The sequence below is a fragment of the Antechinus flavipes genome, chromosome 4 (assembly GCF_016432865.1).
Source record: "Antechinus flavipes isolate AdamAnt ecotype Samford, QLD, Australia chromosome 4, AdamAnt_v2, whole genome shotgun sequence".
NCBI classification, from domain to species: domain Eukaryota; kingdom Metazoa; phylum Chordata; class Mammalia; order Dasyuromorphia; family Dasyuridae; genus Antechinus; species Antechinus flavipes.
Window position 1 is genome coordinate 205,861,310 of NC_067401.1, and position 27,652 is coordinate 205,888,961.

The 27,652-nt window shown below is 48.6% G+C and overlaps 1 protein-coding gene across 5 annotated transcripts; it reads left to right on the forward strand.

The window, feature by feature from the left end:
* CUL9 (cullin 9) lies at positions 1–27,557 on the forward strand. 5 transcript variants are annotated; one of them, XM_051997005.1, is made up of 41 exons: positions 1–109; positions 1,623–2,235; positions 2,616–2,770; positions 2,888–3,409; positions 3,845–3,983; positions 4,150–4,346; positions 4,571–4,907; positions 5,249–5,441; positions 5,867–6,074; positions 6,525–6,721; positions 8,128–8,345; positions 9,017–9,275; positions 9,409–9,514; positions 9,723–9,950; positions 10,698–10,788; positions 10,951–11,122; positions 11,461–11,566; positions 11,871–11,966; positions 12,346–12,521; positions 12,808–12,941; positions 13,200–13,379; positions 13,712–13,821; positions 13,905–14,087; positions 14,217–14,377; positions 14,534–14,771; positions 15,853–16,021; positions 17,129–17,274; positions 17,550–17,679; positions 17,856–18,055; positions 18,535–18,785; positions 19,376–19,721; positions 23,362–23,502; positions 23,673–23,837; positions 24,121–24,284; positions 24,745–24,838; positions 25,299–25,373; positions 25,554–25,664; positions 25,844–25,961; positions 26,164–26,297; positions 26,898–26,974; positions 27,136–27,557. In XM_051997005.1, the coding sequence occupies exons 2-41, from the start codon at positions 1,632–1,634 to the stop codon at positions 27,329–27,331; spliced, it is 7,527 nt and encodes a 2,508-aa protein (XP_051852965.1). In that variant the 5' UTR covers positions 1–109; positions 1,623–1,631; the 3' UTR covers positions 27,332–27,557. The 5 variants fall into 5 exon arrangements, with proteins under 5 accessions (XP_051852965.1, XP_051852968.1, XP_051852967.1 ...); XM_051997004.1 differs by lacking the exon at positions 1–109 and having other exon boundaries at positions 1,431–2,235; XM_051997006.1 differs by lacking the exon at positions 1–109 and having other exon boundaries at positions 1,431–2,235; positions 9,026–9,275.
* The last annotated feature ends 95 nt before the right edge of the window (positions 27,558–27,652 follow it).

A 27,652-nucleotide genomic window follows, 5' to 3' on the forward strand; every position in this document is an offset into this window, starting at 1 on the left:
AGGTGCAGTAGAGGACCCGGAAGTGAGGGTGCTCGCTGACTGAGGCGGCCGGGTCCGGCGGGACCGTCTAGTCGGAGCCGGCAAAAGGGGGCGCGCGGGGCGGCGGGAGGTGAGAGGAGCGTGCGCACGGGGTGGGGGTCCCCTGTCTCTCATCCCCTTCCACTTCGAACCCTCCCCCGCCGCCCCAAGCCGCGCGGCCCCTAGAGCCCACTCCCTGTACCAACGGTCACCCCGCCCTGACCCTCCCCCTCACACGCCGTCTCCCCACCCCATACACGCGCCCCCCCCCGTTCGACCCTCCCCCACTCGTATGCACTTTTCCTAGAGCCTCCCTTCCCCCGTCATGCACCTCCTGGGGCTCCCTCCCATGCACACCCTACCTCTATCTTTCTCTTCAGACACACCCCCGGCCCTCCCCCAGCTCCTCTTGGACCCTCCTCTTTCTCCCGATCCCTCCCTCGGACTCCTACCTACCACAAGCTTGCTGCACATCCTGACCCTCCTTATTCCTAGCCCCCTGCAGGTGCCCTCCGTGACCCCAAGCCTTCTCCTTGGAGGCTCTTTACCCATCCTGGCCATGCACATGCCTTCCTCCTCTCTCCAGACTCGACCCTCTTTACTTCTCAGTCCCCACTCCCCCCCCATGCGGCTTCTTACCCTCTCTCTAGAACTCCCCCACCCTGATGACCCTTTTTTTTTTTTTATGTCCTTTACTTGCTCATCCTCCTTACACATCCCTCTGACTGGGATCTCCCTCGCATACACTTATTGCTTATTCTTTCCCTTCAGATAGAAACACACTGATCCACCTATTGACTCACGTGAAGCCAGTCTTGATTTTCTCCACATAGATTGTCTCTTGGCTGGTTTGGAGGGTACAATGGTATAGGAGAGGCAAGAAAGGAAGACCTCTTTGGAAGGACTTGTCCTAGCAGGCGTGGTGAGGGCCTGTTTTGTGATAGTTTCAGAGACAAATAACTATTTTCCATTTTTATACTCCTACACTTTCACAAATTCAGGACTTGTTTTTTTCTAAAATGTCCTGATGTCATCATCTTACTATCATCCCTTAGATACTAATTTTGATTTTGGTCACCATTGTGCCATCGGGCTGTTCTTGCTTTTTTTTCTGCTAGGACTGTTATTCCTTTTTTTTTTTTTTTTCCTCTGTTTAATCACTATCTTCACTTTTAATTTTTCCTGAGTCCCTTCTCTAGATTATACCAACTATCTTATCTTCTCATCTCTTTTAATCTCCAAAATGAGTGTTAGACTGATTTACTTCCAAAGTTCTTTCAGGTTCTAAATCTGTGGCCCATCATTCTATTATTGCTTATTCATTAATATTATGCCTTCTTTCATTTCTTTGTCTACTTTGCCTTCTTGCTCCTAGCCTCATTACATCAGGAATCTGATACTCCAGCCACTACCATCTATGCCTTTCCCATAACAACCCAAATTCCTCTTATGTTTTCCCCTGCCCTGGATCCCTGGTTCTGGGCTCCTCTTCCCTTTGTTCTGATGAGATAAGTCAGTTCTGCCCCACAGTCTCCACCTCCCCACAGAGTCACTTCACAGCGAGCACTTTTCCTCACCCCGCTCCTTTTCTTCCTCTGTTGTAGGTGCCCAGGATGGTGGGAGAACGCAGAAGCAGAGACCTGCTGGTGCCCCTGGGCCCACGACTGCAGGCGTACCCCGAGGAACTGCTGCGGCAGCGCCAGGGCCACGATGGGCATCCAGAGTACTTGATCCGTTGGACTGTCCTTCAGCGTGGGAAGGAGGGCGGAGTGGGCAGCGGCAGCTCCATAGAGGGCAAGGCAGAGCACATCCTCATGTGGCTCTCTGCCCCCGAGGTCTACGCCAACTGCCCCATGCTCCTTGGCGAGCGAGCCCCAGCCAAGGGGCCCCAGCACGAACCCGTGGGCAGCGTGGGCGCCTTTCCCCGGGATGCCGGGGGGCTGGACGAAGCCTCTCTGGGAGAGATGGCCGCAGACGTCCGAGGACTGGTGCGTCGAGCCGCCCGGCAGCTGGATGGGGGGGGGAGCTCGAGTCCCGCAGCCTCGGTGCTACACACCATCCACGTGCTCAGCGCCTACGCCAGCATCGGACCCCTGGCTGGCGTCTTCCGGGAGACTGGGGCCTTGGACCTGCTCATGCACATGCTGGGCAACCCCGAGTCCCAGATTCGCAGGAGCGCCGGGAAGATGCTGCAGGCCTTGGCGGCCCACGACGCTGGTGAGGGCCAGCAGGGAAGGAAAGGGGAAGCGGGAAAGAGGCAGGACCCCGGCAGGACCTGGGATCGGCCCTTGGCAAAGGAGGGGGTCAGGACCCTTCGGTTCCCCCGAGCGAAGGCACCCCCACTGAAGGAGGAGGGGGGTGACTAGAAAGAGACAGAGTTTAGAATTGAACGGCCAGATGTGCGTGCGCAGGTTATTGTGTGAGGCTGGGTCTCAGCCCTCAGAGCCCGCCGGTCCCCGGAGCCCTTTGGTGGGAGAGGGCCTGGTTCTGCCGGAGGCTGGAAGAGAGTGAGAAGCAGGTGATGAGAGAGAACTGGGCAGAAGGCAGGCGGTAGATGGGTTTTTGGGACAGGATGCAGAGCAGGGCTTGTGTTTTAGGGAGCAGGGCCCATGTGCTCCTGTCACTGAGCCAGCAGGATGGCATCGAACAGCACATGGACTTTGACAGCCGCTCCACTCTGTTGGAGCTGTTTGCAGAGACCACATCCTCCGAAGAGCACTGCATGGCCTTTGAAGGGATCCACCTGCCCCAGGTAACGGGAGGGAGTGCGGGCGCAGGCTGGGCTTTTGTCCTCCCTCCTCTGGCAGCGTGCTTGGAAGAGGCAGAGCCGGGAAGTCAGTGCCCTGAGCCCAGGGTGTTTGTCCTGCAGATCCCTGGAAAGCTGCTCTTCTCCTTAGTGAAGCGTTACTTGTGTGTCACGTCCCTCCTGGACCAGCTAAGTAGCAGCGTGGAGCCAGGGTCTGGGGAGTGGGGAAACCGGTGCTCCCCTAACAAGTCCTCCAGTGTGGAGAAGAGCCGTGGCCAGAGGGAACTGGAGTTTAGCATGGCCATGGGCAACCTGATTTCAGAATTGGTTCGGGGCATGGGATGGGACCGGGGCCCAGGGAGGCAGCCTGCGTCTCCCCCTCGGCCCGCCCGGTCTATCTTTCAGCCCAGGTCCTCTGTGCCGAGCACCATCCTCCCCACCCTGCTTCCCCCTGCTTCCCCCAGGAGGCCAAGCCGGGCCTTCAGGCCTCGGTCTGAGTTCTCGAGCCTGAGTGGCTACGCGGACTACGTCCAGGAGACCCTGCAGCCAGGGATGCGCGTTCGAATGCTGGAGGATTATGAGGAGATCAGTGCTGGGGACCAAGGCGAGTTTCGGCAGAGCAACAATGGAATGCCCCCTGTGCAGGTCTGTGTCCGTGGGCTGGAACTGGTGACCTCGAGGGTGGGGCGGGGGAGGTAGAATAGCATCCCTGGAAAAGAAAGAGACCCTAGAGAAAGTAGGGGAAGGCTGGAGAGGGACTCTCTCCCTACCTTAGCCCCAGGGAGGGAGAATGGCCGTTTGGAAAAGATTGAACCACTGAGAGGCCAGACAGAGAGGTTCCTGGTAGTGGAAAGGAGACAGAAACAACCGAGTATACTGCTACCTCCCTTCTCTTCTCATTTGACAGAGTTTGGGTCCTTTGTATGCTCTTCCCCTAGCCTCCACTCTGGGGAGAGCTGCCCAAGCCCCGGATGTTTTAGTGGCTGATGGGAAGGGGCCTGACATGCCCCAGGTCTGGGTCTCTAACTGAGGATGCCCCCCTGGCCCAAGCGACTAAACTTCCTCCACTCTTTACTCCAGGTACTGTGGCAGTCGACAGGCCGCACATACTGGGTGCACTGGCACATGGTGGAGATTCTGGGTCCTGTAACTGAGGACAAAGTTACTACTGAGCCAGAGAAAGGGACAGGAAGCAATGGGCCCCAAGCCCCAGGTGTAGGTGAGCTTGGGGAGGCAAGACCACAAGTTCCTTGGGGAATGTGGGCTTTTCTGGGTAGAGGGACTAGGATCAGAGAGATGCTGTCTATGACTGAATTGTCCCAAATGTCTCCAGTTTCATATTCTCCTGGACATTTGGTCAGTATCCTCGTGTCTTATACCCACAGTTCCTCCTTCTTTAGACTGGAAGCCTCTTGGGGGGTTGTATGCTCTGCCGTACCTTAAACCTGAGGCTCAGAGCAACACAGAGTCTGGGTGCCTGAGCCAGGCCGAATGGTGGGAACTTCTTTTCTTCATCAAGAAGCTGGATGGACCTGAGCAACAAGAGTTTCTCCGGCTCCTCCAAGAGAACCCAGATGGAGAGGTATGTTGGGTCCAAAAGTGGCATTCTGAGAGGTGAGTCTGCTGGTAAGAGGGGAGGGGCTAGTAAGTAGAGATTGTGCCAGGAGAGGGGCTTCAAAAACTGAACATGGTTTAAAGAAACCATGAAGGCCTAGGGTAAAGGAAGGTGAGAAAATATTCCCCCTCAGTCCCAATGGTTCCTTTCCACTATTGTTCAATACAATGTGTTTTCCCCATTATTCTCAGACCCTGGAGGAAGAAGCCCTGGGTGAGCTCTCAGTGCCAATGGAGTTGGCACAGAAGTTGGTATTAGCACTCAGTGGGCAATGCCAGGGAAGCACCCACAGTGACCTGCTGAGTTCTCATGTCTACAGCAAGTATGGGCCACAGCCTAACACAGGACATTCAGTCAGCCCAGCCCCTATAGTGCCTCAAGACACCTGCACCCCCAAGACATCATTGCCTGAGAAAATCAAGGTGGAGGCTGAGCCCCCCAAGGCACAGAATGATTCCCAGCTTTTCAACCAGCTCCTGGTGGCAGAAGGACTGGTTCTGCCCCCTGAATTGAAAGAGTCAGCCGGTGGTGAGTTCAGCCAAAGTGAAGTGGGGTAAGAGAATTGCATTAAATACTTGGTGGTCAAGAAGAAAGCTGTGGAAAGCCACCTTGGCTTGTAATCTAGACCTTAGGTGAGGAAATGGCCTACGTTTTTATTTAAAAGGATCCCTGGGATCCAATCCTCCTTATCTCCCTTCTCTGTCTAGAGTATTCCTAAAAGAGGAAAATCCATGTTCTAGAATTCCCCAATCTTGATTTTGATTGAATAGTTTTACCTCTTGAAATATTGAGATTGTTGGTCAAGGAATCAAGGGAGTATCTTACACCAACAAAGACTGATACATCATCTCTTTTTCCCTCCAATCCAGAACTATGCAGTGTCTTGAGGGGTCCAGGTCGAAGGAGCTCCCTGGAACAACATGTGACGGAAGCCATCGCCATGGTGCAGAGATCCAACTCAGAAACAAATCTGCAACTTTCAGGACTCTATGCTCTCTCTAAAGCTGTGGAAGAAGCCACAGGACGTGATCACCCTCTGCTCCGTCCAGACAAAGCTCTCAGGTCAGACCCCAGGAGAGGTAGGGGGTGACTGATGACAGAAAGTCAGGAAGGATAAGTCCAGGTGTAAGGAAAAAAGAGACAAAGCCAGATAGAACAGCTGATTAGAATAAAACCTGAGGCATAAGAAGAGAGAATAAGAAGGGGAGAGCAAAGATTTCAGAGCAATGGAAATATAATTGGAAGACAGACAAGAAAGGGATTGGTTGGGGAATGGAAGAATTCAGTAAAGTGAAGCGAGAAGATTGTAGAGTATAATGGGCAGATTTAGAATTAGGAAGAATCAGTTGAGATAAATGAAGAATTTATGGCTTGTTTAGCATAGTAGAAAGTTGAAATAAGAATTTGGGATAGTGTATTCCAACCTTTCCCCAATTCCTAATCTCCAAATCAAAATTACTTGCTGCTCTGCTATCTTTTTCCTCTAGAGAGAAGTTAGTCAAGACACTGATTGAGCTGCTGACTAATCAGGTTGGGGAGAAACTACTGGTGGTCCTGGCACTACGCCTTCTTTATTTGCTCATGGCTAAACACGAGTGGCGTCCCCTCTTTGCCACAGAAGGTGGGGTCTACGCCGTGCTGGTCTGCATGCAAGAGTATAAGACTTCAGTCCTTGTGCAGCAGGCTGGTTTGGCAGTGAGTATGGGGAATGGGAATGAACTGTGGGATCTTCAGCACATCTTCACCATCCCCAGTCACCCTTAGGGTTATATGGGAGTCAGACTGATTGTGGTACTCTATAGTCCACAATGTTTTTGCAGCAGAAGTCTGTTTAAAATGAATATCCAAGGCAAATTTGAAAGTGAAAAGAAAACCACAGGAAGAAATCCTGTGATCTGATTTGAAGTGAGAGACATAGTTCTCCTTTGCTTTGATGGAGTAAAGTAGAATATTGCCAATTGAGGATATGTACTTTCTATCATTTTTAGTACCATTTGGTAAGAGCTCACCAATTGCTTCCTCGAAACATCGGACATCTACTAGCAGCCTAGGCTCCAACAGAGCATCAGGTTTTGCAGCTGCTGATTTCACTATAACAGGAATGGTTTTGACCATACCTTACCATCCTACTATATTTCCATGCAGGCACTGAAGGTCTTGGCCAGTGCTGGGCCCTGTGAACTTCCCAGTGGAGGCAGTGGTCGAGCATCTCCCTTGGCAGCTTCTGAAGCCCAGATGATCCGCGAAATCTTTGCCAGTATTGGCTCAGCTGCTCGTCCTGGCACTGACAATCTTTTGGGGGCAATCCCTGCTGCTGTCATCCTTATGCTACAAACTGAAGGGTAAAGGAGTTTGCTGGGCTTTGCCTCACCCATAGTGCCCATCATCTCTGTACCCAACTTAAAATAACTGCCTCCTACACCTTTCTGAGGCTTGGCACTACTTGATCACAAGTGTTACTTTCATCTTTTGTTCCTTTCAGAAATTCCCTTTATCCTTACATCAGGTTCAACATTCTTTACTGATGTTGGGACAGATTTTAGATGGGATCTTTAGAGGATCTAGAGGAGATCACTGAACATTTGTAGTAAAGAGACCCTTATCTTTTAAAAAAAATTTATTTTCTTCAATGAACAGAAATATATTTTCTCTTCCTCCAGCATCCTCTGTGTTGAAAAAAGAACAATTAAAAAAAAAGCCCTTATAATAAATTTATTTAGCCAAGCAAAACAGATTCTCACATTGGCCAATGTCATGTGTGTGTATTATGTGTGTTTATGTGCATGCATACACACACACAAAAACTTTTGTCTTAAAGGCTTGAGTTAGCATGTTTCTAGAGGAAGGGAGATGTATCAGTTGTGCTCATACATACAGAAGTACTATTTTTTTTTTTTTATTGAACCTCGCTATTTATTTCTCACACAACACTCCAATTTCCATTTCTGTATCTTTGCACAGGCTGTCCACCACTACTGGAATGCATTCTCTTCTCTTTTTTTAAATAACTTTTTATTGATAGAACCCATGCCAGGGTAATTTTTTACAGCATTATCCCTTGCATTCACTTCTGTTCCGATTTTTCCCCTCCCTCCCTCCACCCCCTCCCCCAGATGGCAATCAGTCCTTTACATGTTGAATAGGTTACAGTATATCCTAGATACAATATATGTGTGCAGAACCGAACAGTTCTCTTGTTGCACAGGGAGAATTGAATTCAGAAGGTATAAATAATCCGGGAAGAAAAACAAAAATGCAAGCAGTTTATATTCATTTCCCAGTGTTCTTTCTTTGGGTGTAGCTCAGAAAGTACTATTGTAAGGCCCCCGTAGGCAGGGACAGTGTCTTTGCTACATTTTGTATCTTTCTCAGTGCTCTGCAAACAGAAGGTGCTCAATCATTGTTTGTTGAATTAGTAAATAAATGAATCTGGGAGTCTGTTATTGGAGCTCTTTCCTTCTTCTACCACAGAATACTGCAGTGAAAGAGAACCCTGAATTTGGATTCAGTAGACCTTAATTTGAATCTAGCTCAGATAATTTTACTACAGGTTAGCCTTGTACAAGTCACTAAAATTGAATCTCTGCTATTCAGTTTCTTCATCATTTAAGTGAAAGGATTAGATTAAATGCTATCTGAGGGCCTTTGTAATTTTTAGTCCTATGTTTTTCCTTCCCTTCTATTTCTTTCTTTTCTCCTCTGCCTTCTCTCTTATTCTCTCTTCCCCCTACCCCCATCTCTATTCTAGGTGTTCTTCAGCTGTAGGCAATGGGCTACTCCTCCTTAACATGCTCATGTGCAACCACCAAGCCTTAGGGGAACAACTGGCAACCCAGGAACTGCAAGAAGCCCTGCACAGTCATTGTGGGGGAGGACCAGAACCTGTGCCCCCCACTCGTACTCTCATCCTTACCCTGCTCAGCCGGCTTTCAGAGCATGGGCCTCCTGGCAGCCCAGAGCATGCAGGTACTACCATGGGTCAGGAGGGCTGGGAAGTGGTATTTGGCTCTGGAATTTAGAGGAACTCAAAACTTGCTAGTCTCTAGTTGGAAACTGAGACTTTGACTTATCAGTATTACTACAGTGGAATCCTATTAAGAGTCAAAAACAAGAAAAGTTACAAGAGGCCTTAGAATGAGCAATGAATAGAGACTGAGGACTCCCTTTTGGAGAGCTTTGAACACAAAAGACATTCTCATTTCTTTGGACATGGTATAGTACTGCCAGACAGCAGAGAGAGAGATAATATGACTTCTTGATTTCCCATTAATTAGGGAATCTAGAACTCTCCAAGAGTCAGGGAGAACAGGGAAAGTGATCCTAAGAGTGGGAAAAGAACATGGCTAGAAATAGGAAAATTTTGGAAATTTTGAAGCTTTGGAAAGTATGAGTCTCCTTTTAGTTAATTTTTGGACAAATGGAAATAGAGACAATACTCTTTTATCTCTTTACAGATTTGAAATCACTGAATTTGGCAACCTAAAAATGTATTATGTGTAACATGGCTTTCTTTGAAAAATGAAAACTCACAAAAGGTCTCAGAAAAAAAAAAGAATTTCCTAAACATTCCTAGGTTGATGGGGGGTAGATCTTCAGTTGTGCCCATTTATTTACCCACTTCTTCCTCTGTATTTGAGCTATAATAGCAGAGCCACCTTGCCCTGAACCTCAGGCTGGAACAGACGAGCCATTGCTGCGGAACCTAGTGGGGAGCGCTGGCCCCTCTGGGGAGTTACTTTTAGAGCTAGAGCGAAGCATCTGCCCCGAAGGATCCCGGGAGGGTGATGTGAATCAAGTGCTGAAGAGGCTTCAACATCAGCCCCAGCCTTTCCTGCTATTGCTACAGAGTCTGGAGACCCCAGGGCCTAACAAATCACTACATATGACAGTTTTGAGGTGAGATGAGTGAGAGGGAGGGAAATATAGGGCACATGGGGTGGTGGAGGAGCTAAGATAGGGTAGAGACCATGCAGGGATAGAAGTAAGTAGTCAGTGTGAAGCAAAAAGATTGTATTTCCACCTCTCCCAGAATACTGATCAGGCTGCTGGATTTCCCTGAGGCCATCCTCCTCCCCTGGCATGAGGCCATGGAACCATGTCTGGCCTGCATGAATGCCCCCAGCAATGACCGGGAGGTATGACTCTTCAGTAGGGAGGGAGACTGGGCAGCAGGTCCAAAGTAGAAAATAGAAGACATTGTGTATTGACATTTCCTTTTGCCTGACTCCTGTTTTCCACTATCTCTGTTCTTGCATCTGTTTGATCAAACTTTGTGTATTTGGCCTTGCCCATCTCTTGATCCTGGTCCCTTTTCTACTCTACCTTCCCTGGTCCCCATCCCAGGTGGTCCAGGAATTAATCCGTTTCCTGCATCGCCTGGCCACGTTACACAAGGACTGCGCAGTGGTTTTGTGCCGTCTGGGAGCTCGAGAGGCCCTCACCAAAGCCTTGGACAAGCACACAGCCCAGCTGCTCCTGGGACCTGAGCTCCGGGACCTCGTGAGCGAGTGTGAAAAGCATGCCCGGCTCTACAGCAACCTCACAACGAGCATCCTGGCTGGCTGTATCCAGGTCAGCAGCATGGGAGATGAGGGGATAGAGCCTCAGAAATAACAAGAGATTAGGGCGGGGAGGGAGGGAGAAGTGCTGGGTGAGAATATGGCGCCACAACAGCAAGGGAAGCAGGTTAGGGTTTTAGGTGGAAGGGAGGGAGCATCTGATCTATCAGTCTGATTTGGGATGACTAGGAGAGAGGGGAATTCTTTAACCAGATCCCTGCATGATACTATAGTTTATGCTAGGTTTGATGGGAGGAGGAAAAAGCAGAATCTTAGAACTTTGACTTTCTTGCCATAAAACATGTCCTCTCTGTCACTGTGCTGTAGTGCCCTGTAGGGGGCAAAACTTCAGAGAAGTATACTTGAAACAAGGTGTTACCTCAGTGGAATTGATGAGGTGATGGTTCTGTAGTATACATATACTTAGTACTGAGCATGGTGATGTAATGTAGTTCACACATACTCAGTGTACTGTAATGATGTAATTGTAATAGGGTATTTAAACTGGGGACAAAGTCAGACTCAGAGGGAGACTGGTTGAGACTGGCAGAGTGTCAGACTGCTGGAAGAGACTGCTGGAGTGTCAGACTATGACAACAATAAAGACTTTGGACTCTATTCTTGTTCATCCTCGTGGTGTTTATCTTGCTGAGACCAAGGCCCTTCTGGAGGACCTCCAGAAAGCAAGTCCAGATTTTACACTGCCCTTCTGTTTCCTGATGTGTTAAAATTATTTCTATTCTTGTGGTCTTAACTACAGATGGTTCTTGGCCAGATTGAAGAGCACCGAAGAACCCACCGGCCCATTAACATCCCTTTCTTTGACGTCTTCCTCAGGCATCTCTGCCAGGGTCAGTGTCCTTCAACTTCCCTTGGTTAGGGCCAGTGGCTGTCTCTTCTACCCTCATCAGTCCCAGCCTGGTGGTTTTCCCACTCCGTCCTTGCTTTCCTCTGTCCCTTGTCCTTCCTTCAGTCAGATTATGTTTTTTTCTTTCCTTCCTTTTTGGCCCCAGGGTCCAGTGTGGAGGTGAAGGAAGATAAGTGTTGGGAGAAGGTGGAAGTGTCATCCAATCCTCATGGGGCCAGCAAATTGACTGACCGAAATCCCAAGACTTACTGGGAATCCAATGGCAGCACTGGCTCTCACTACATCACCCTGCATATGCACCGGGGGGTCCTTGTCAGGTGTGGTGAAACACAAACTGTTGTGCACTGGAGTGCTATGTATATACTTCCTCAGAACCTTATGGAAGGGAGCATATAAGAGCCCTGTACTTGATATGAGGCTGCCTGGCTCTGCCCTTGGTTTGATTGTTAATTCACTTGTTGACATTGGGCAAACCATTTAGGAAAATCTCTAAAAGGAAGGGAGAGGAAGGGGACTTACATGATTTCTTAAGATCCCATCCAGGTTTAAAATGTTTTGGGTCTAAGCCTAGAAGTCCAGGAGAGGAGGAAGTCTCTGAATTTTGACTGAGGGGCTACCCTCTGGGCATGGTCTCTGATGGGTTCCTTCCCCCCAGACAGCTGACTCTGCTGGTGGCCAGTGAAGACTCAAGCTACATGCCAGCCCGTGTGGTGGTGCTGGGGGGAGACAATGCCAGCTCTGTCAGCACCGAACTCAACACAGTGAGAACCCTGATCCCCCAATCCCCATACACCTTTCTCCCATTCCCAGCAGCTAATCATTGTATATGCAGAGAGGGTATCTCTTCCCCCAGAGGGAAGTCCTTAGCCCTTTGTCATAGGAAAGTCATAAATAGTGATAGTTAAGACTGTGGAATGGTGGAGCCCTGAGATCACAAGGCGGACCTTGTGAAGGAAGAAAGAGATCAGTGGTCCCAGGGGCCAAAGGAAGTTGATTAAGGGCAAGGAGAGAATACTGCTCCCTTTTGCATCATCAGGAATATGGCAACTCTTTCTCCTGCTTCAGGTTAATGTGATGCCTTCTGCTAGCCGTGTACTGCTCTTGGAGAACCTGACCCGCTTCTGGCCCATCCTTCAGATTCGTATCAAACGATGCCAACAGGTAAAAGCTTGGTGCAGGGTCTGTGGAGATCAAAAGACCTCTTTGAAGAGGTTAGGGAAGCATTAAACACAATGATCTTGTGTTCAGGGAACAGGAGGAAATAATAGGGATGGGAGAGTTTTTAACATATGAAGTATTTGAAGGAAGGAGGCCAAATTTTGAATTTGGGTCCTCACTTGACCTGTTGGAAAGAGGTCCAGGAGGCACTACAAGTATAATAATGTGGGAGTTGTTTCTGGACAGTTATAAGATACTCTAAATTGGTGGGATTTGGGGCCCTAACTTTGTACCAGCATTTTATCCCAAAGCTTTGCTGAAGGAAGAGTTTGGGGAGGGAGCCCGGCTGCTGCAGAAAGTCACTGACAGTCACATGTTTCAGGGTGGCATTGACACCCGTGTGCGAGGGGTGGAGGTTCTGGGCCCCAAACCCACTTTCTGGCCACTGTTCCGCGAGCAGCTGTGTCGCCGCACTCACCTTTTCTACACCGTTCGAGCCCAAGCTTGGAGTCAAGATATTGCTCAGGACCGGAAGCGCCTGCTGCAGCTCTGCCCTAGGTGTGGAGAGGGACATCCGGGGGGGGGGGGGGGGGGGGGAGGGAAGGTGGGGGAGCTGGAGCAGGTGTGGTGGAAGGGGGAGCAAGACAAGAGGGAAGAGGGTGGGGTGAGAATCACAACCTGGGAGAGTCTGGGGTTTTCAGAGAGGGGGATAGGGCATTTCTGGGGGAGGAGGCCCTCCTGATGTCTGTGGGGGGCTCTTGACACGGGAACATTCAGGGTATTGTATTGAGGGATAGTCTTGGGGCCAGGGGCTCGTGCCTCTAGCTCCTGACCCTGTCACCAGACTGAACGGGGCTTTGCGCCATGAGCAGAGTTTTGCAGATCGATTCCTCCCTGATGATGAGGCTGCCCAGGCACTGGGAAGGACCTGCTGGGAAGCCTTGGTCAGCCCCTTGGTGCAGAGCATCACTGCCCCTGGTAACTATCCCCTTGCCTCTCTCCCAGAAACTGCTCCTGGTAACTTGTACAAGTTCTGCTCTGGGAACTTTTCCTCAAGAAGTGTCCCTGGTAGCCATCCTGTAACATCTTCCCTAATGACTGCCCCGGGTAACCATCCTATACTTTTACTTTGATAGCTTTCTTTCAAGAACTGCCCCTACCAGTAATTGCTCAGCCTCCATCCCATCAATCAGCCCATAATTTCTTATTTTTTCCTGAACTGTCTTCCCTTCTCAGATGGCAGTGGGGTGAGCCCCCTGGCCTGGCTGCTGAGCCAGTACCTGGAGCACAGAGAGAAGGCCCGTTGCCCACAAGGCCGAGCAGATTCTTTTACCTCCCGGGTTCGTCGTCTCAGCCATCTGCTGGTGCATGTGGAGCCTCCACCAGGACCTCCTCCTGAACCTCCCACCCGGCCCAGTGAGTCTCAGGAAATGAGTTCTAGTTGAGGGTCCTCAAATAGAGACTGTCAGGAAAGAAAAAACACTCCCATCTTTTCCCTAGCAGCGTTATCTCAGTCTGCTGTGCCTCCCCTCCCTTCCCCCCTCATTTCTTCTGTTTTTCCAAGTCTGTGACATATTCTATCCTTCTCATCCATCTTGGAATATTGTCATAGCCTAGGGATGGAAGGATGTGTCTTTTGTTCCTCATGTTCCCTCCATCATGGAAAGTTGAGAGGGATCCAGGAGAGAATCCTCAGACTAGGGGTCAAGAGACTGAGACTTTTTTTCCTTCGGTCTCTGTCTCCACAGATGGCAAGAATAGTAAGAGTCGGGAGCTGAACTCGGGGGCTGGACTGGGACCTCCTGGTGGCAGCCTGAGGGGTATCACCCAGTGTTGGAGGGGAGTGGTACAAGAGCAGGTGGGCAGGGTGGGGGCTGGCGGGTGTGGGGAAGGCCTAGAGGAGCCCGGCCGCCCCTTCATGCTCCCGCCTCCTGCCCTCAGGTGAGCAGGTTTCTGACCGCGGCCTGGCAGGCCCCGGACCTCGTGCCCAGCTACTGCGACATCTACGAACGGCTCCAGAGCGCTGGGGCGGAGCTCTTTGGGCCGCGGGCAGCCTTCACGCTGGCCCTGCGCCAGGGCTTCTCTGGGGCTCTTCTGCAGCTTTCCTTCCTCACCGCTGCCCACGTGAGTCCTCCCTGCTCCCCCTTCAGAGGGGCGGCCTCCCCCACCCCCATTCCCAGTCCCCTCGCCCCCTCCCTTCTTCCCCTCCTTCTGCCCCCTTTCCACTGCTTCCGCCTTCTGTCCCGTGCCCAGGTGAGCGAGCAGTTCGCCCGGCACATCGACCAGCAGATCCAGAGGAGCCGCGTGGGCGGCCCTCAGGGGGAAGAGATGCTGGGCCAGCTGCAGCGGAGCCTGGAGCCCATGATGGTCCTGTCTGGCCTAGAGCTCGCCACCACCTTTGAGCACTTTTACCAGTGAGTGAGGGGGCCTCAGAGAGCCGGCGGGGGCGGCACCGGGGGCGGCGGTCGTGGCTGAGGGGGGACTCCGGGGGCCCTCCAGAGCCGAGGCAGGAAGCAGCTGGGAGGGCACCGAGTCCGTCCTCAGTAAGGCCTGGGCTACGTGCGCTGCAGGTACTATCTGGCAGACCGCCTCCTGAGCCTGGGCCCGAGCTGGCTGGAGCGGGCCGTGCTGGAGCAGATTGGGCTCTGCTTCCCCAACCGACTACCCCAGCAGATGCTGAGCAGCCTGAGCACGTCGGAGGAGCTGCAGCACCAGTTCCACCTCTTCCAGCTTGAGCAGATCGACCAGCAATTCCTGGAACAGGAAGAGGATGAAGAGCAAGGGCTGGAGGCCTATCCCCAGGAAGAGGTGAGCAAGAGGCAGGGGCTGAGGCCCCAGCCTCAAGAGGAGGTGACAGACAAGGGCCAGAGACCCAGCCTCGGCAGGAGGTGAGGTGAGAGAGGGAAGGTCTGGGGCCAGGGACCCTTTGCTAGAAGGAGGTGAGATCTGGGGCCGGGGACCCATTCCTAGAAGGAGGTGAGATCTGGGGCTGGGGACCCTTTCCTAAAAGGAGGTGAGATCTGAGGCCGGGGACCCTTTGCTAGAAGGAGGTGAGACCTGGGGCCAGGGACCCTTTCCTAGAAGGAGGTGAGATCTGGGGCCAGGGACCCATTCCTCGAAGGAGGTGGGATCTGGGGCTGGAGACCCATTCCTAGAAGGAGGTGAGATCTGGGGCCAGGGACCCATTTCTCGAAGGAGGTGATATTTGGGGCCAGGGACCCTTTGCTAGAAGGAGGTGAGATCTGGGGCTGGGGACCCATTCCTAGAAGGAGGTGAGACCTGGGGCCCGGGACCCATTCCTAGAAGGAGGTGAGACCTGGGGCCCAGGACCCATTCCTAGAAGGAGGTGAGATCTGGGGCCGGGCACCCACTCCTAGAAGGAGGTGAGATCTGGGGCCGGAACCCATTCCTAGAAGGAGGTGAGATCTTGGGTTGGGGACCCTTTCCTAGAAGGAGGTGAGATCTGGGGCCGGGCACCCACTCCTAGAAGGAGGTGAGATCTGGGGCCAGAACCCATTCCTAGAAGGAGGTGAGATCTTGGGTTGGGGACCCTTTCCTAGAAGGAGGTGAGATCTGGGGCTGGGGACCCTTTCCTAGAAGGAGGTGAGATCTGAGGCCAGGGACCCATCCTCAGGAGGAGATGAAGTGACAGAGAGGCTAGAAGCCCATCCCCAGGGGAAGGGGAGGGACAGAGGATTTAAGGAGGGGCAGACAGAAAATATATGGAGCTAAGGAATCCCTTCCCTGGGTAGAAGAGGGATATGTGGTATTTATGTTTATATTCCCCAGAGCACCCGTCCCAGTGCCTTGTGCAGAGTAAGATTTATGTGTTTGTTAAATTGGACCAACTTGAAGGAGGAAGGTCCCTGAAAGACATTTGTCCCCACAGCCAGTAGCAGAGCTGGTGGCTGAGGAGCCAGTCCCTGAAGTGTCTGTGCTGGTCCTGTCTCCCCGCTGCTGGCCCGTGTCCCCCCTCTGCTACCTGCACGAGCCCACCAAGTACTTCCCCCCCGCTCTCAGCACCAGCCTCACCCGGTTTTCCAACTTCTACAGTCAGAGTAAGTGGGTGGGGGCACAGCTGGGACATGGGGCTAAAAGGGGAGTACAAGAAAGAATAGACTTAGCATATGAGAGTGCAGTCTAAAGAAGACCTAAGAGTTTATGTAGGAAGATAGAATAAACAGAAATTTTGGCATCAGGGTGCATGGAAATGAGGAACACTCTAAACTGTAGGCGCTGGGTTACCACTGGAGTCTTTGATCCTTAGCATCCTGCTCTTCATTGAGTTCAAGAGGTCTGTGGAGGTAAGGGAAAATAGAATGGACAGTTATGGCCACCAGGGGGCACAAATGATGCTGGAGAAGAATGGTACGTGGCTGCCTCTGGTACCTACAATCCTTTCTGTCTTTCACCAAATGTTAAAAGTTGGAAGGGACATTAGAGATGATCTAGTTCAGTTTCCTCACTTTTTAGGTGAGATAGTGGGGCCTTAGAGGAGTGGTGACTTGCCCAAGATCACACAGTTAGTTGTGGCACCTTTACTATAATAATATTTTCCTGCCTCAAAGTCTAGTACTATATTATGTTTCTTGAGCTTTTGAATAGGGCTGAGCCCTGCTCTGAGCTTTGGAAAAGGGAAAAATAAGAGATGGATGATCATCTTCCTGGGGGTAGAGTGGCAAAATACAGGGCAAAATATGCCACATGTGATAGAATTAAAAGAATGTTTTAAAATTATTTTTGTAACACTCATTTTTAATGCAAAAAAAAAAAAATCTCTTCCTATGGGGTATGTTATTACTATTTTGTAGTCATTTAAGTTCACAAGTTCAGTGAAGGCTCAGACTATCCAAAGGACTATTATATACAGGCAATGTAATTTTAAAATCTTACCTGAGATCTCAAACATCTTGACCTTGCTCCTGTCCATCGATAATTCCCATGCTTACCGAAGAAACTATCAGTGTAATGAAGACCTCCAATCTCATGGTCTTTGTCTCCTTATCTTTGAAAGATTGTAAGCTATCAAAATTATATTTCATACCTTACTAGTCTCATGTTTCCCATAGCACCAAGCACAGCATGGAACACATAGGAAGGACTCACTAAATATGCATTAGGAAACAGACAGACTTCTGTTGACAGTTCCTTCTCTACATTCCCAGGTCAAAATCGACCAGTCCTAGAACTGGGGCCTCGAAGGCGGCTACAGTGGTCGTGGTTGGGCCGGGCTGAGTTGCTTTTTGGGACACAGACACTACATGTCTCCACTTTGCAGATGTGGCTTCTTTTGCATTTCAACAAGATGGAGGTATTGCCCTATTTTGTCTTTCCTTATCTTCCTGGTTCCTACCTTTGATCTTTCTATCTTTTCTGTTTTATATGCTTCCCTCCATATTTTTTTTTTTTTGGTCTTTTGTCTTTAGAACAATGTGAGAAATCCTAATTCTGCTCCTGTCCCAAGTACAGGTTTCCTTCTATCATCCCCAGCCAATCCTTTGCTCTTCTTTTTAAAGCCCAGACATTTGCCAGATTGCTATGGGAAGGAGCACTTTATACTCTTAATTCTTTCATTCCTTTCACTAGGAGGTGCTTTTGGATACTCTTCTTCAGAGTTCAGACCTCTCTTCAGAGCTGTTGCATCAAGCCCTTCAACCTCTCACCTCAGCACTTGGTCCCCTGAGCCTTCATGAGGGTCAGGATTTCCCTCCTGGAGGTAGGTAATGGTTGTTGTTCAGACTCTCTGCCTGGGGAAGGGCAGGACAGGGAAGGGGAGGTGAAGGGAGAAGGGAGGAATTTAAGTTTTTATACTTTTACCTCCCCTCAGAGGAGCTTTGTCCTATCCCCTTGGCCATATTTCTGAGGGCATTGGGGGTGGGGGTGGTGTCTCAGGTGTGCTGCGACTTCGGGAGGTGGAGAAGGAGCCTGGGGGGGAGGCCTTGTGGCTGCTCCCCCCCCAGACATACCTGAGTGTGGAGGAGGACGAGTGCCGAACCCTGGAGAGGAAGAGGAACCTCCTGAGCTGCCTCCTTGTCCGAATCCTCAAAGCCCATGGCGAGAAAGGCCTGCATATTGATCAGCTTGTCTGTCTGGTACGGGGGAAAGAAGTCCATGGAAGGTGGTGACCTAGGGGTTCTCTAGGGATGGTTATTGGGAAGCAGCATCTGTATATCCAGCTCCATAATGAAGAGGCCACCCAGGAGCCCAGATCTGGAGGTACTCCAGTGCATCCATCTGGGATTTCAAATCTCATAGGACATATTTTTGGCAGTTAGGTGGCAAAGGGGAAAGTGTGTTGGAATTGAAGTCAGGAAGAACTGAGTTCAGCTTCTGCCTCAGACACTTTGTGATCCTGGGAAGGCCTTAAATCTTTATCAGCTTAAGTTTTCTCATCTATAAAACAGGGATAATATCACCTACCTCACAGGGTTGTTTTTAGGATCAGATAAGGATAAAATACAAAGTACTTTACAGATCTTAAAGTGCTATATAAATGCTAGTTATCATTATTCTCTGGAAACCAGATTGAGGATTGGAGTTGGTTGACAGTAACCTCTGTGTGTGCCCCTAGGTACTGGAGGCTTGGCAGAAGGGCCCATCTAGCCCCAAGGGCCTGGGCAGCAACATGGGTGGAGAGGCTGGCTGCAGCAGCGCCGATGTCCTCTCCTGCATCCTCCATCTCCTGGGCCAGGGTTATGTTCGAAGGCAGGAAGACCGGCCCCAAGTCCTGGCATATGCAGCTCCGGAGCCTGCAGATCCTCAACGGGGCCAAGCCAATGTTCCTTTCTGTGGCACTCGGAGTGCTGTGACTTCCCAGCTCAGGTGGGCTGGAGGAGTCGCTCTGGTTTCTCACTCTCTGTCCAACTTGGAGCAGAGTGGGGAAGCTTGACCCATGGTGGGCACTGCTGGGACCCTAAGTTTCATCTCCCTGTCTGCCCCCATCAGACCAAATGTTCACTTGAATAGGCATTTGTATTCATGATGTGCTCCAAGATACTGAGATTACAAAGATAACAGTCGCTGCCCTCAAAGAACTTAGTATATTTTCCTTATTAAGCACATTTCACTAGAAGCAAATTATTTTGAAAATACAACTGCATTCAGCAGAAGTTTCTTTAGTGCACCTACTATGTTCTGTAAAGCCACTGTAAAACATGAAAATCCGTGTTTGCACAAAAGACAAATCAACAGATATAGTTTTTAGAATCACTATAAGCTTTTTCTTAATTATCCTATTCACTTGATGCTTTAAAAAATAAGATTAATTTTTACCAAAATAGTGTATTTGTCATAGTCATAGATCATTTGTCTCTAGGCTGTTCTTGATCAGTTTGGGTTAGGCTTGGATAGGCTGTATGTATGAGACAGGGTTGCTAACAGTTATTCTATATCTGTATCTCATCTCCAACTAGGCCTAAAGAAGTGGCTGCCCTTGCATCCTTGCAGCTACCTGCAGGCCGAACCATGAGCCCTCATGAGGTGGAAGGCCTAATGGAACAGACAGTGAACCAAGTACAGGAGACCCTGAGCTTGGAGCCAGATGTTGCACTGCATTTACTGGCCCACACTCGATGGGGGGCAGACCAGCTGCTGCAGAGCTACAGTGAAGATCCAGAACCCTTGCTGCTGGCCTCAGGCCTTCGGGTACCTCTGGCCCAGACGCCACCACCACTCCCCACCCAGTGCCCTGTATGTGTCAGCCCCTTGAGCCCTGAAGATCAGCCACCTGCCCTCTGCTGCATGCACTACTGCTGCAAGGTGAGGATGCCCCTGCCTCTAGCCATGCATCTTTTCGCTACTTAACTAGAGATTTCCATTTCTTTTCATTTATGATTGCCTCTCTTTTAGATCCCTGATCTTAATTTTTCTTTTCTTTTTTTTTTAACCTAAACTAGACTTCCATCTGCTTCAGCTCACATTTCCTTATGTCCCACTCAGGATACTCTCTCTCCACCCTAGTCTTCCATACAACATGGTTTTATTTTCCTTCTGGATCTTTGTCTCCTCTTCTGAACAGTTTTCCTTTTCCTTCTCTCCACTCCAATGATTCATTCATTTAACATTTAACAAATATTTATTGATATCAACTGTGTAAGACCACTTGGCCTAATGGAAAGAATGTTGTGCTGAGTCAGAAGATTTGAGTTGTTCTAACTCCAGTACTGACTAACTAAATGACCCTTGACAAATAACTTCACTTGTTTTTGTCTCAGTCTCATCACCTATCTACATTAAAGGGTTGTAAGAAAAACACTTTAAGGGCAGCTGGGTGCCTCAGTAGATAGAACACTGGACCTGAAATTCTAATGTGACCTCAGATACTTACTGGCTCTGTGTCACTTAACCTTGTTTGCCTCAGTTTCCTCATCTGTAAAATGAGCTGGAAAAAGGAAATAGCAAATTACTTCGATAGCTTTACCAAGAAAATTCTGTGGAGAGTGTGGTTTGTGGGATCACAAAGAGTTGGATGTGACTAAACAACAACAAAAACATTACAAGGGTGTGAGAAAAAAAACACTAAGCACTAATACATGAGATGCTGGTATGTGCATCATACTCTGCAGTCCCAAAAATGGGAGAAGCAGACCCTGCTCAGTCAACAAACATTTCCCAAGCCACTGCACTGTGCTAGGCCCTAGGAAACAGTCCATGCCCTGAGGAATTTGGAATCTAGATGGGAAAATGAGACACATACCAATGAAAAATTCAGGGACAATTCAAAGCACTATATGCTACATGCTAGTGTCTGGGTCTCAAGGGATGAGGCAGCCCAAAAGATGAGGTAATACAGAAGCCATATGCTGACAACTTCCAAATGGGGCCTGAACCACATTAAATATTATTGGGAAATATTTAGCAAAAATAAATGAAAATACAAAAAAGAAGAAATAATGTTAATTTGTGGTTTTCTAATATGGTTAGTTCCCTTTTTATTTGAATTTTGATACCTTTGGGATAGCAGATGTTCTAGGTAAGAAAAGCACCACAAGCCAAGGTTAGAGGTTGAGAATGACTTTTGGGTTACAGTGGAGTAAATAGACATGCAAAGGATTTTTATAGGTGAGTAATGGAGCTAAAGTTAATTCCTAAACTAAGGAACTTGAACTTTATTCTTTATGTAATAGTGAATCCTTGTACATTTTTGAGCTGGAAAATGATATGGTTAAAATAGTAATTTGGAATGATTAACCTGGCAGCCTTATACAAGATGGGAGATGAAACAAGGAGACATATGGGTTTGAGATGCTGAAGGTCTGAGTGATGGTGGCAACAGTAGAGATGCAAAGAGAAGAATGAATTTGAAAGAGATTGTGAGTGAAGAATTGATTGACTGGAAATGTACCATGGGGAAAAAAAAGTCGAGAATCATGGAGGGTTGTGCAGCCTGAGTGACTGGGAGAGCAACTTATTGGCAGAAAGAGGGAAAGTCTGTTTTGTGGGGGAAAGATTGTTTTTCTTAAGTGTCATTGTTGCCTTCTGCTTTTATATAATACTCATTTCCAAATATATCTCTCCCTCTTATCTCCACCAAGGCTTACCTTATAATGAGATTAAAAAAAAAAAAAAACAGATCAGCCAAACCAGTCAACATGTTGACCATGTCTGACAACATATATGACATATGACAAGCACAGTTTCTTCAATGAAAAGGATGTTGGTTTTGCTGATTTGTTTTAGATGTTGAGTTTGTATGTCTTCAAACAGCCAAGTGGAAATGTCCAATAGAGGATTGGAAGTAGTTAGAAGAAAAGATTGGGCTTAGGAGGGTGAAGTTGAAGATTTGAAAGGCAACTATATAATCCTAGACCTTGTGCTCCATGCTTTTTTTTTTAATCTGATTCCTGCTTAGAACTGATGCCTCTTTTTCCCTCTTGGGATTCTCTTTTTTCTTTCTTCATTTTGGATTTATCTACATAGTGTTTAGAGACCAGTGCTTCTCTCCTCAAGTTCCAGAGATTTAGAGTTGGGGAATTTCCCAAGAAGATAAAAATAACAACTGGCCTTTGTTTAGCATTTGAAAATTTACAAAGTACTTTTCTCTCTCTCTCTTTTTTTTTTTTTTTTTTTTGTTGTTGTTGTTGTTGTTATTTATAACTTTTTATTGATAGAACCCATGCCAGGGTAATTTTTTACAGCATTATCCCTTGCATTCACTTCTGTTCCAATTTTTCCCCTCTTTCCCTCCACCCCCTCCCCCAGATGGCAAGCAGTCCTTTACATGTTGAATAGGTTACAGTATATCCTAGATACAATATATGTGTGCAGAACCGAACAGTTTTCTTATTGCACAGGGAGAATTGAATTTAGAAGGTATAAATAATCCGGGAAGAAAAACAAAAATGCAAGCAGTTTATATTCATTTCCCAGTGTTCTTTCTTTGGGTGTTGCTGCTTCTGTCCATCTTTGATCAATTAAAGCTCTCTTTATTGAAGAGATCCACTTCCATCAGAATACATCCTCAAACAGTATCGTTGTTGAGATATATAATGATCTCCTGGTTCTGCTCGTTTCACTTAGCATCAGTTCATGTAAGTCTCGCTAGTCCTCTCTGTATTCATCCTGCTGGTCATTCCTTACAGAACAATAATATTCCATAACATTCATATACCACAATTTACTCAACCATTCTCCAATTGATGGACATCCTTTCATTTTCCAGTTTCTGGCCACTACAAACAGGGCTGCCACAAACATTTTGGCACATACAGGTCCCTTTCCTTTCTGTAGTATCTCTTTGGGGCATAAGCCTAGTAGAAATGCTGCTGGATCAAAGGGTATGCACAGTTTAATAACTTTTTGAGCGTAGTTCCAAATTGCTCTCCAGAATGGCTGGATGTGTTCACAATTCCACCAACAATGTATCAGTGTCCCAGTTTTCCCACATCCCCTCCAACATTCCACATTATCTTTCCCTGTCATTCTAGCCAATCTGACAGGTGTGTAGTGGTATCTCAGAGTTGTCTTTTAATTTGCATTTCTCTGATTAATAATGATTTGAAGCATATTTTCATATGTTTATAAATAGTTTCAATTCGTCTGAGAATTATCTGTTTATATACAAAGTACTTTTCTCAAAATAACCTTATGATAGAGGCTAAGTATCCTGATTTCAAGGAGAAAAATTGAATAACTTGTCCATAGCTAGTAAGTGTCAGAGTTTGAATTCTGATTTCAAGTCCAGTATTTGATTTTTGCTGCACCAGGATCCTAATCTCTTCAGGTTAATCTTAATGGGGAAGCCTGGCTGGTACTGAGTAAATTGAGTCTGGCAATCTGGGACAATCCACTTCTAGGGAATCTCCAGGGTATAAGCTAGATGTTTATCTCCTGCTATCCCCCAGCTGTAGGATGGTAAGAGGTCCTTGGTTCTGACCACCTCAATCCTGAATTCCCCTAGTCCTGCTGGAATGAGTACCTGACAACACGAATTGAACAGAATCTTGTGTTGAATTGCACCTGTCCCATTGCTGACTGTCCTGCTCAGCCTACCAGTGCCTTCATCCGTGCCATTGTCTCTTCCCCTGAAGTCATTGCCAAGGTACTGACCCTTTCTTCTCCCAACTTCTCCCCTCCAACAACCTTGCTTCTGTAATTCAGAACTATGAGGGACAGTCCCTGGGCATGAAGTAGAAGGGATACAATTCTGGGATTTGGAGAAGGTCTCTTGGAGTTGTCTCCCAATTCTCTTGGTGTCTTTCTTTGTCACAGTATGAGAAGGCCCTTCTGCGAGGATATGTGGAAAGCTGTTCCAACATGACTTGGTGCACCAACCCCCAAGGCTGTGACCGTATCCTGTGCCGCCAGGGCTTGGGCTGTGGGGCCGCCTGCTCCAAGTGTGGCTGGGCCTCCTGCTTCAATTGTAATTTCCCAGAGGTGGGCACCCCTGTCCCTATATACATACATGTTTCCCTTATACATTCATGTGTGCTTGTGAATGTACATGCATGCAGACACAGTGTTACTTGTTTCTCTCTCCACCCCATTCTTTTAGCAAAATGAAATATCTTTATTCCACCTTTCTCTCCAGAGTCTGGCTCATTCTTTCCCTTGATACCCCTCTCCTTCATCCCCTCCTTCCTCCACCAATGAAACTCATCCTTAGCTTGATGGAGTTGGGGCCTCTGCTCAACTTTTTCTATCCCTCTACTCAACCCAGGCTCACTATCCTGCCAGTTGTAGCCACATGTCCCAGTGGGTGGATGACGGTGGCTACTATGAGGGCATGAGTGTGGAGGCTCAAAGCAAGCACCTGGCCAAGCTCATCTCCAAGCGCTGTCCCAGCTGCCAGGCACCCATAGAGAAGAATGAAGGGTGTTTACAGTAAGAAGGAGAAGGAGGGGCAGCTGTGCTAAAGAGATGGGAGAGGGATCCTCATGGGGTGGTCAGCCCTTAGCCGTAGAGCCTTAAACTTTGGCTAGAGCAAATAAGGGGTCCCAAGAGAAAGGGCATTTTTCTTTTGAGGAGGAGTGGTAAGGACTCGAAGGAACAGTATGTTGGGGCATGTTTGTGATCAGGTTGTAGAATTTCTGAGGCATAGGAAAAGAATAGTGATCCAGGGGTTGGGTAGGATAAGGCCTGGGCACAATCAGTATGTGAATGTGTTCACAGCAGGTCTTGAGCTTTTTGACCCAGGAATTTTAGTGCAATCAGTATTCCCCGCTTCCTTCAGGAGGGACGTGGGAGTACTCTAGCAAGGGGCAGTTAAGTCCTCTCAGGCCTTGGCATTGCTGGTAACAATCTTGCCCCAAGAGGGGCCACTGATCTGTGTTCTCCCCAACAGCATGACATGTGCCAAATGTAACCATGGCTTTTGCTGGCGCTGTCTCAAGCCTTGGAAGCCAACACACAAGGACTATTACAACTGCTCAGCCATGGTGAGAAGAATGGAAGAATGAAGATCTAAGGGAGGAGGGTATGGGAAGTTGAAGCTCCCAGAACCAGGACTTGAGTGCCTTGAAGGTCAAAGTGTGGGCTTTGTGCTTCAGAGCATTGGTTACCCATCACTTTAGGGTACACTCCCCTTCCCCCATCCCCTCAGAGAGGCTGGTGGAAGTAGGATGGATAACAGGGAAGAAAGACAGGACAGGACATCCCCCCTGCAAGCTTGAGAGGTCAACTTAGAGGTAAAGCCTATCCATAGGATACCCTGAACTACTATGGCTCTATCCCTCATCCCTAAGGAGAGTGGCCCAACTCCTAGAATACCATTCATCGTACTTCAGTTTGGGAGAGGAAGTTACAGAAAGGACCAAAAATGGGGGAATCTTTGCTCACTGACCTCTTCCCTTGCCTCCCCCAAAATCTATCCTTCCCATTTCCTCTTCCTTAATCTAGGTAAGCAAAGCTGCTCGACAAGAGAAGCGGTTTCAGGACTACAATGAGAGATGTACTTTCCATCACCAGGCCCAGGTGAAAGGGAAGGCCTAGGAGGTAGACAGGACACCTGTGATCTCTCTGGAATCTCTGGGAGGGCCACACACTGGGCTAGAGAGATACAGCTGAGGGCCCAGGAGCAGCAGGTGCCCTGAACTGCCTAAATTTGGGGGAATGAAACTTCAAACTGATGCTAATGAATGTCTTTCTGGACAGGAGTTTACACTGAATCTACGGAGCTGCGTCTCTGCTATCTCAGAGATGCCCCCACCACAGCCCCTCACCTTTCTCATTGATGCCTGCCGGGGCCTAGAGCAGGCCAGAAAGGTTGGATGGGATGTTTGGGAGAGGTAGGGTCTGATGGGTTTTGCTGCCTTCCCACTTTCTAAATTGAAGTGGAGAAAGGAAAAGAGACAGGTCCAGCCTCCCCGGACAGGGGATGCAGGAACATAGAGTTAAGGGAGTTGTTTAAGCTGCAACTGGAGGGCTCTTTAATCATCTCCCAGGTCCTGGCCTATGCCTGCGTATACAGCTACTACAACCAAGACACGGAGCGCATGGATGTGGTGGAACAGCAGACAGAGAACTTGGAGCTGCACACCAATGCCCTTCAGATCCTCCTGGGTGAGACCCCTACTTCTAGGGTAGTACACCTCAAACCTGCCCCCTCTTGCAACCTCAAGGCAGCCCCCAATATCCCCTTCTGCCACAGGTTCCCATAGAGAGGATGCCCTTCTTCCTTACCCCCTCACTTCCTTCTGTTCAATGAAGAATCTTCTCCCTGCCCATAAAGAATAAAGATCCCTGTGCTAAACCATCCCTACAGAGGAGACCCTATTGCAGTGTCAGGACCTGGCTGCCTCTCTGAAACTCTTCAAGGCTGAGCACCTCAGCACAGGCCTGGAGCTTCTTCGGCGTATTCAGGAGAGATTATTGGCTATCCTACAGCATTCCACACAGGTGCATATCCTATTCTACTCCACCCTGCCAAGTTTCCCCCAAACATATAGATTCTATTGCTTCCCTCCCTCTCCACCACCACACCCCCTATTCCTTTCCTCCTTTCTAGTACTTTCAGTAAAATATCAGAACCTCTTCTTTATACAAGAATCATTGTAGAATATCAGCAGGCTAGGTGAAAAGCAGTTCCAGATTACATGGTATCCCTACTCTAAACCCTTTGAAAGAAGGAAGCTTGACATGTTTCACCTGTTACCTCCTTCATTCAGGCTTTGTCTGGTTACTTAGGATACTACTGGGATGTTTTCTCTTTTCCTCATATCCCTCCTTCCTTTCCTTTCTCCCCCTTCTTTCTCTCCTGTCCCTCTTCTTTCTCTCCCTTCCCTTTCTCCTTCCCCTCTAACTCCTTCCCCCTCTCTCCATCTCTCCTTCCCTTTTTCCCTCTCCTCCCTCCTTTTTCACTCTCTCCTTTTCTCTTTCCCTTCCCTTTCTCTCCCTCTCCCTCAAACACTCAACTGATGTTGAACCCACAGATATGTGGATGAGCAGGGACTTGTGGCCAATGACCCTTCCCCCCAAATCCTTCCTTTCCTCTGACAGGATTTCAGAATTGGTCTTCAGACCCCACCAAGCTCAGAGCCACAAGAAGTGAAGGTGTCTAATGTTCCCAGCAACCAGTGAGTAGGGGAATGAGAGGGTCTTCTTGGCACTGGTAGGAGGGTCTTGTACTGCTAAGAGAGGAGGGGAGGAGCCCCAGGGAAAGCCTTTAGACCTCCCTCCTCCCATAAGCTTGCTGCTAAATGAGACTTTTTTCTTTTTCTCCTCTCTCTCACCTCAGGCCACAGGGATCCTCAGAACTGGGTCAAGAAGAAGAAGATGAGGAAGATGAGGATGAGGTACCAGGGTGGCAGCAGGATGAGTATGATGATGAGGAGCTGGATGATGACAATTTTTCCTATGACGATGAGTCAGAAAACCTAGATCGAGATACTTTCTTTTTTGATGATGAGGATGAGGATGAAGGCTATGACTAAGGGGTGGTGGCTGTGCCTCCCCCCAAAACCAGCCCACCCCCAGTATGGGTAGAAAGTGCCTAGGATGACTGTTTAGGAGTTAAGAAACTTTGGGGTTGTCTTAGGGGTGGGTCATCCCTCTCCCATAGAGGGGCCCCTCAGGAGGGCTGCCCTGAAACTCTCTGGGAAAACTGACCACCAGGGATTGTACCTTGTTCTGTTTATTAAATAAACGGCTTTTCTTTTACCTGTCTTCATCTTAATGCCTTTCCTCTGAAAGTGTTCTCAGTTGAACCTAAATATAGCTTGTTTGTACATCATTGTTTGCATATTGTTTTCCCC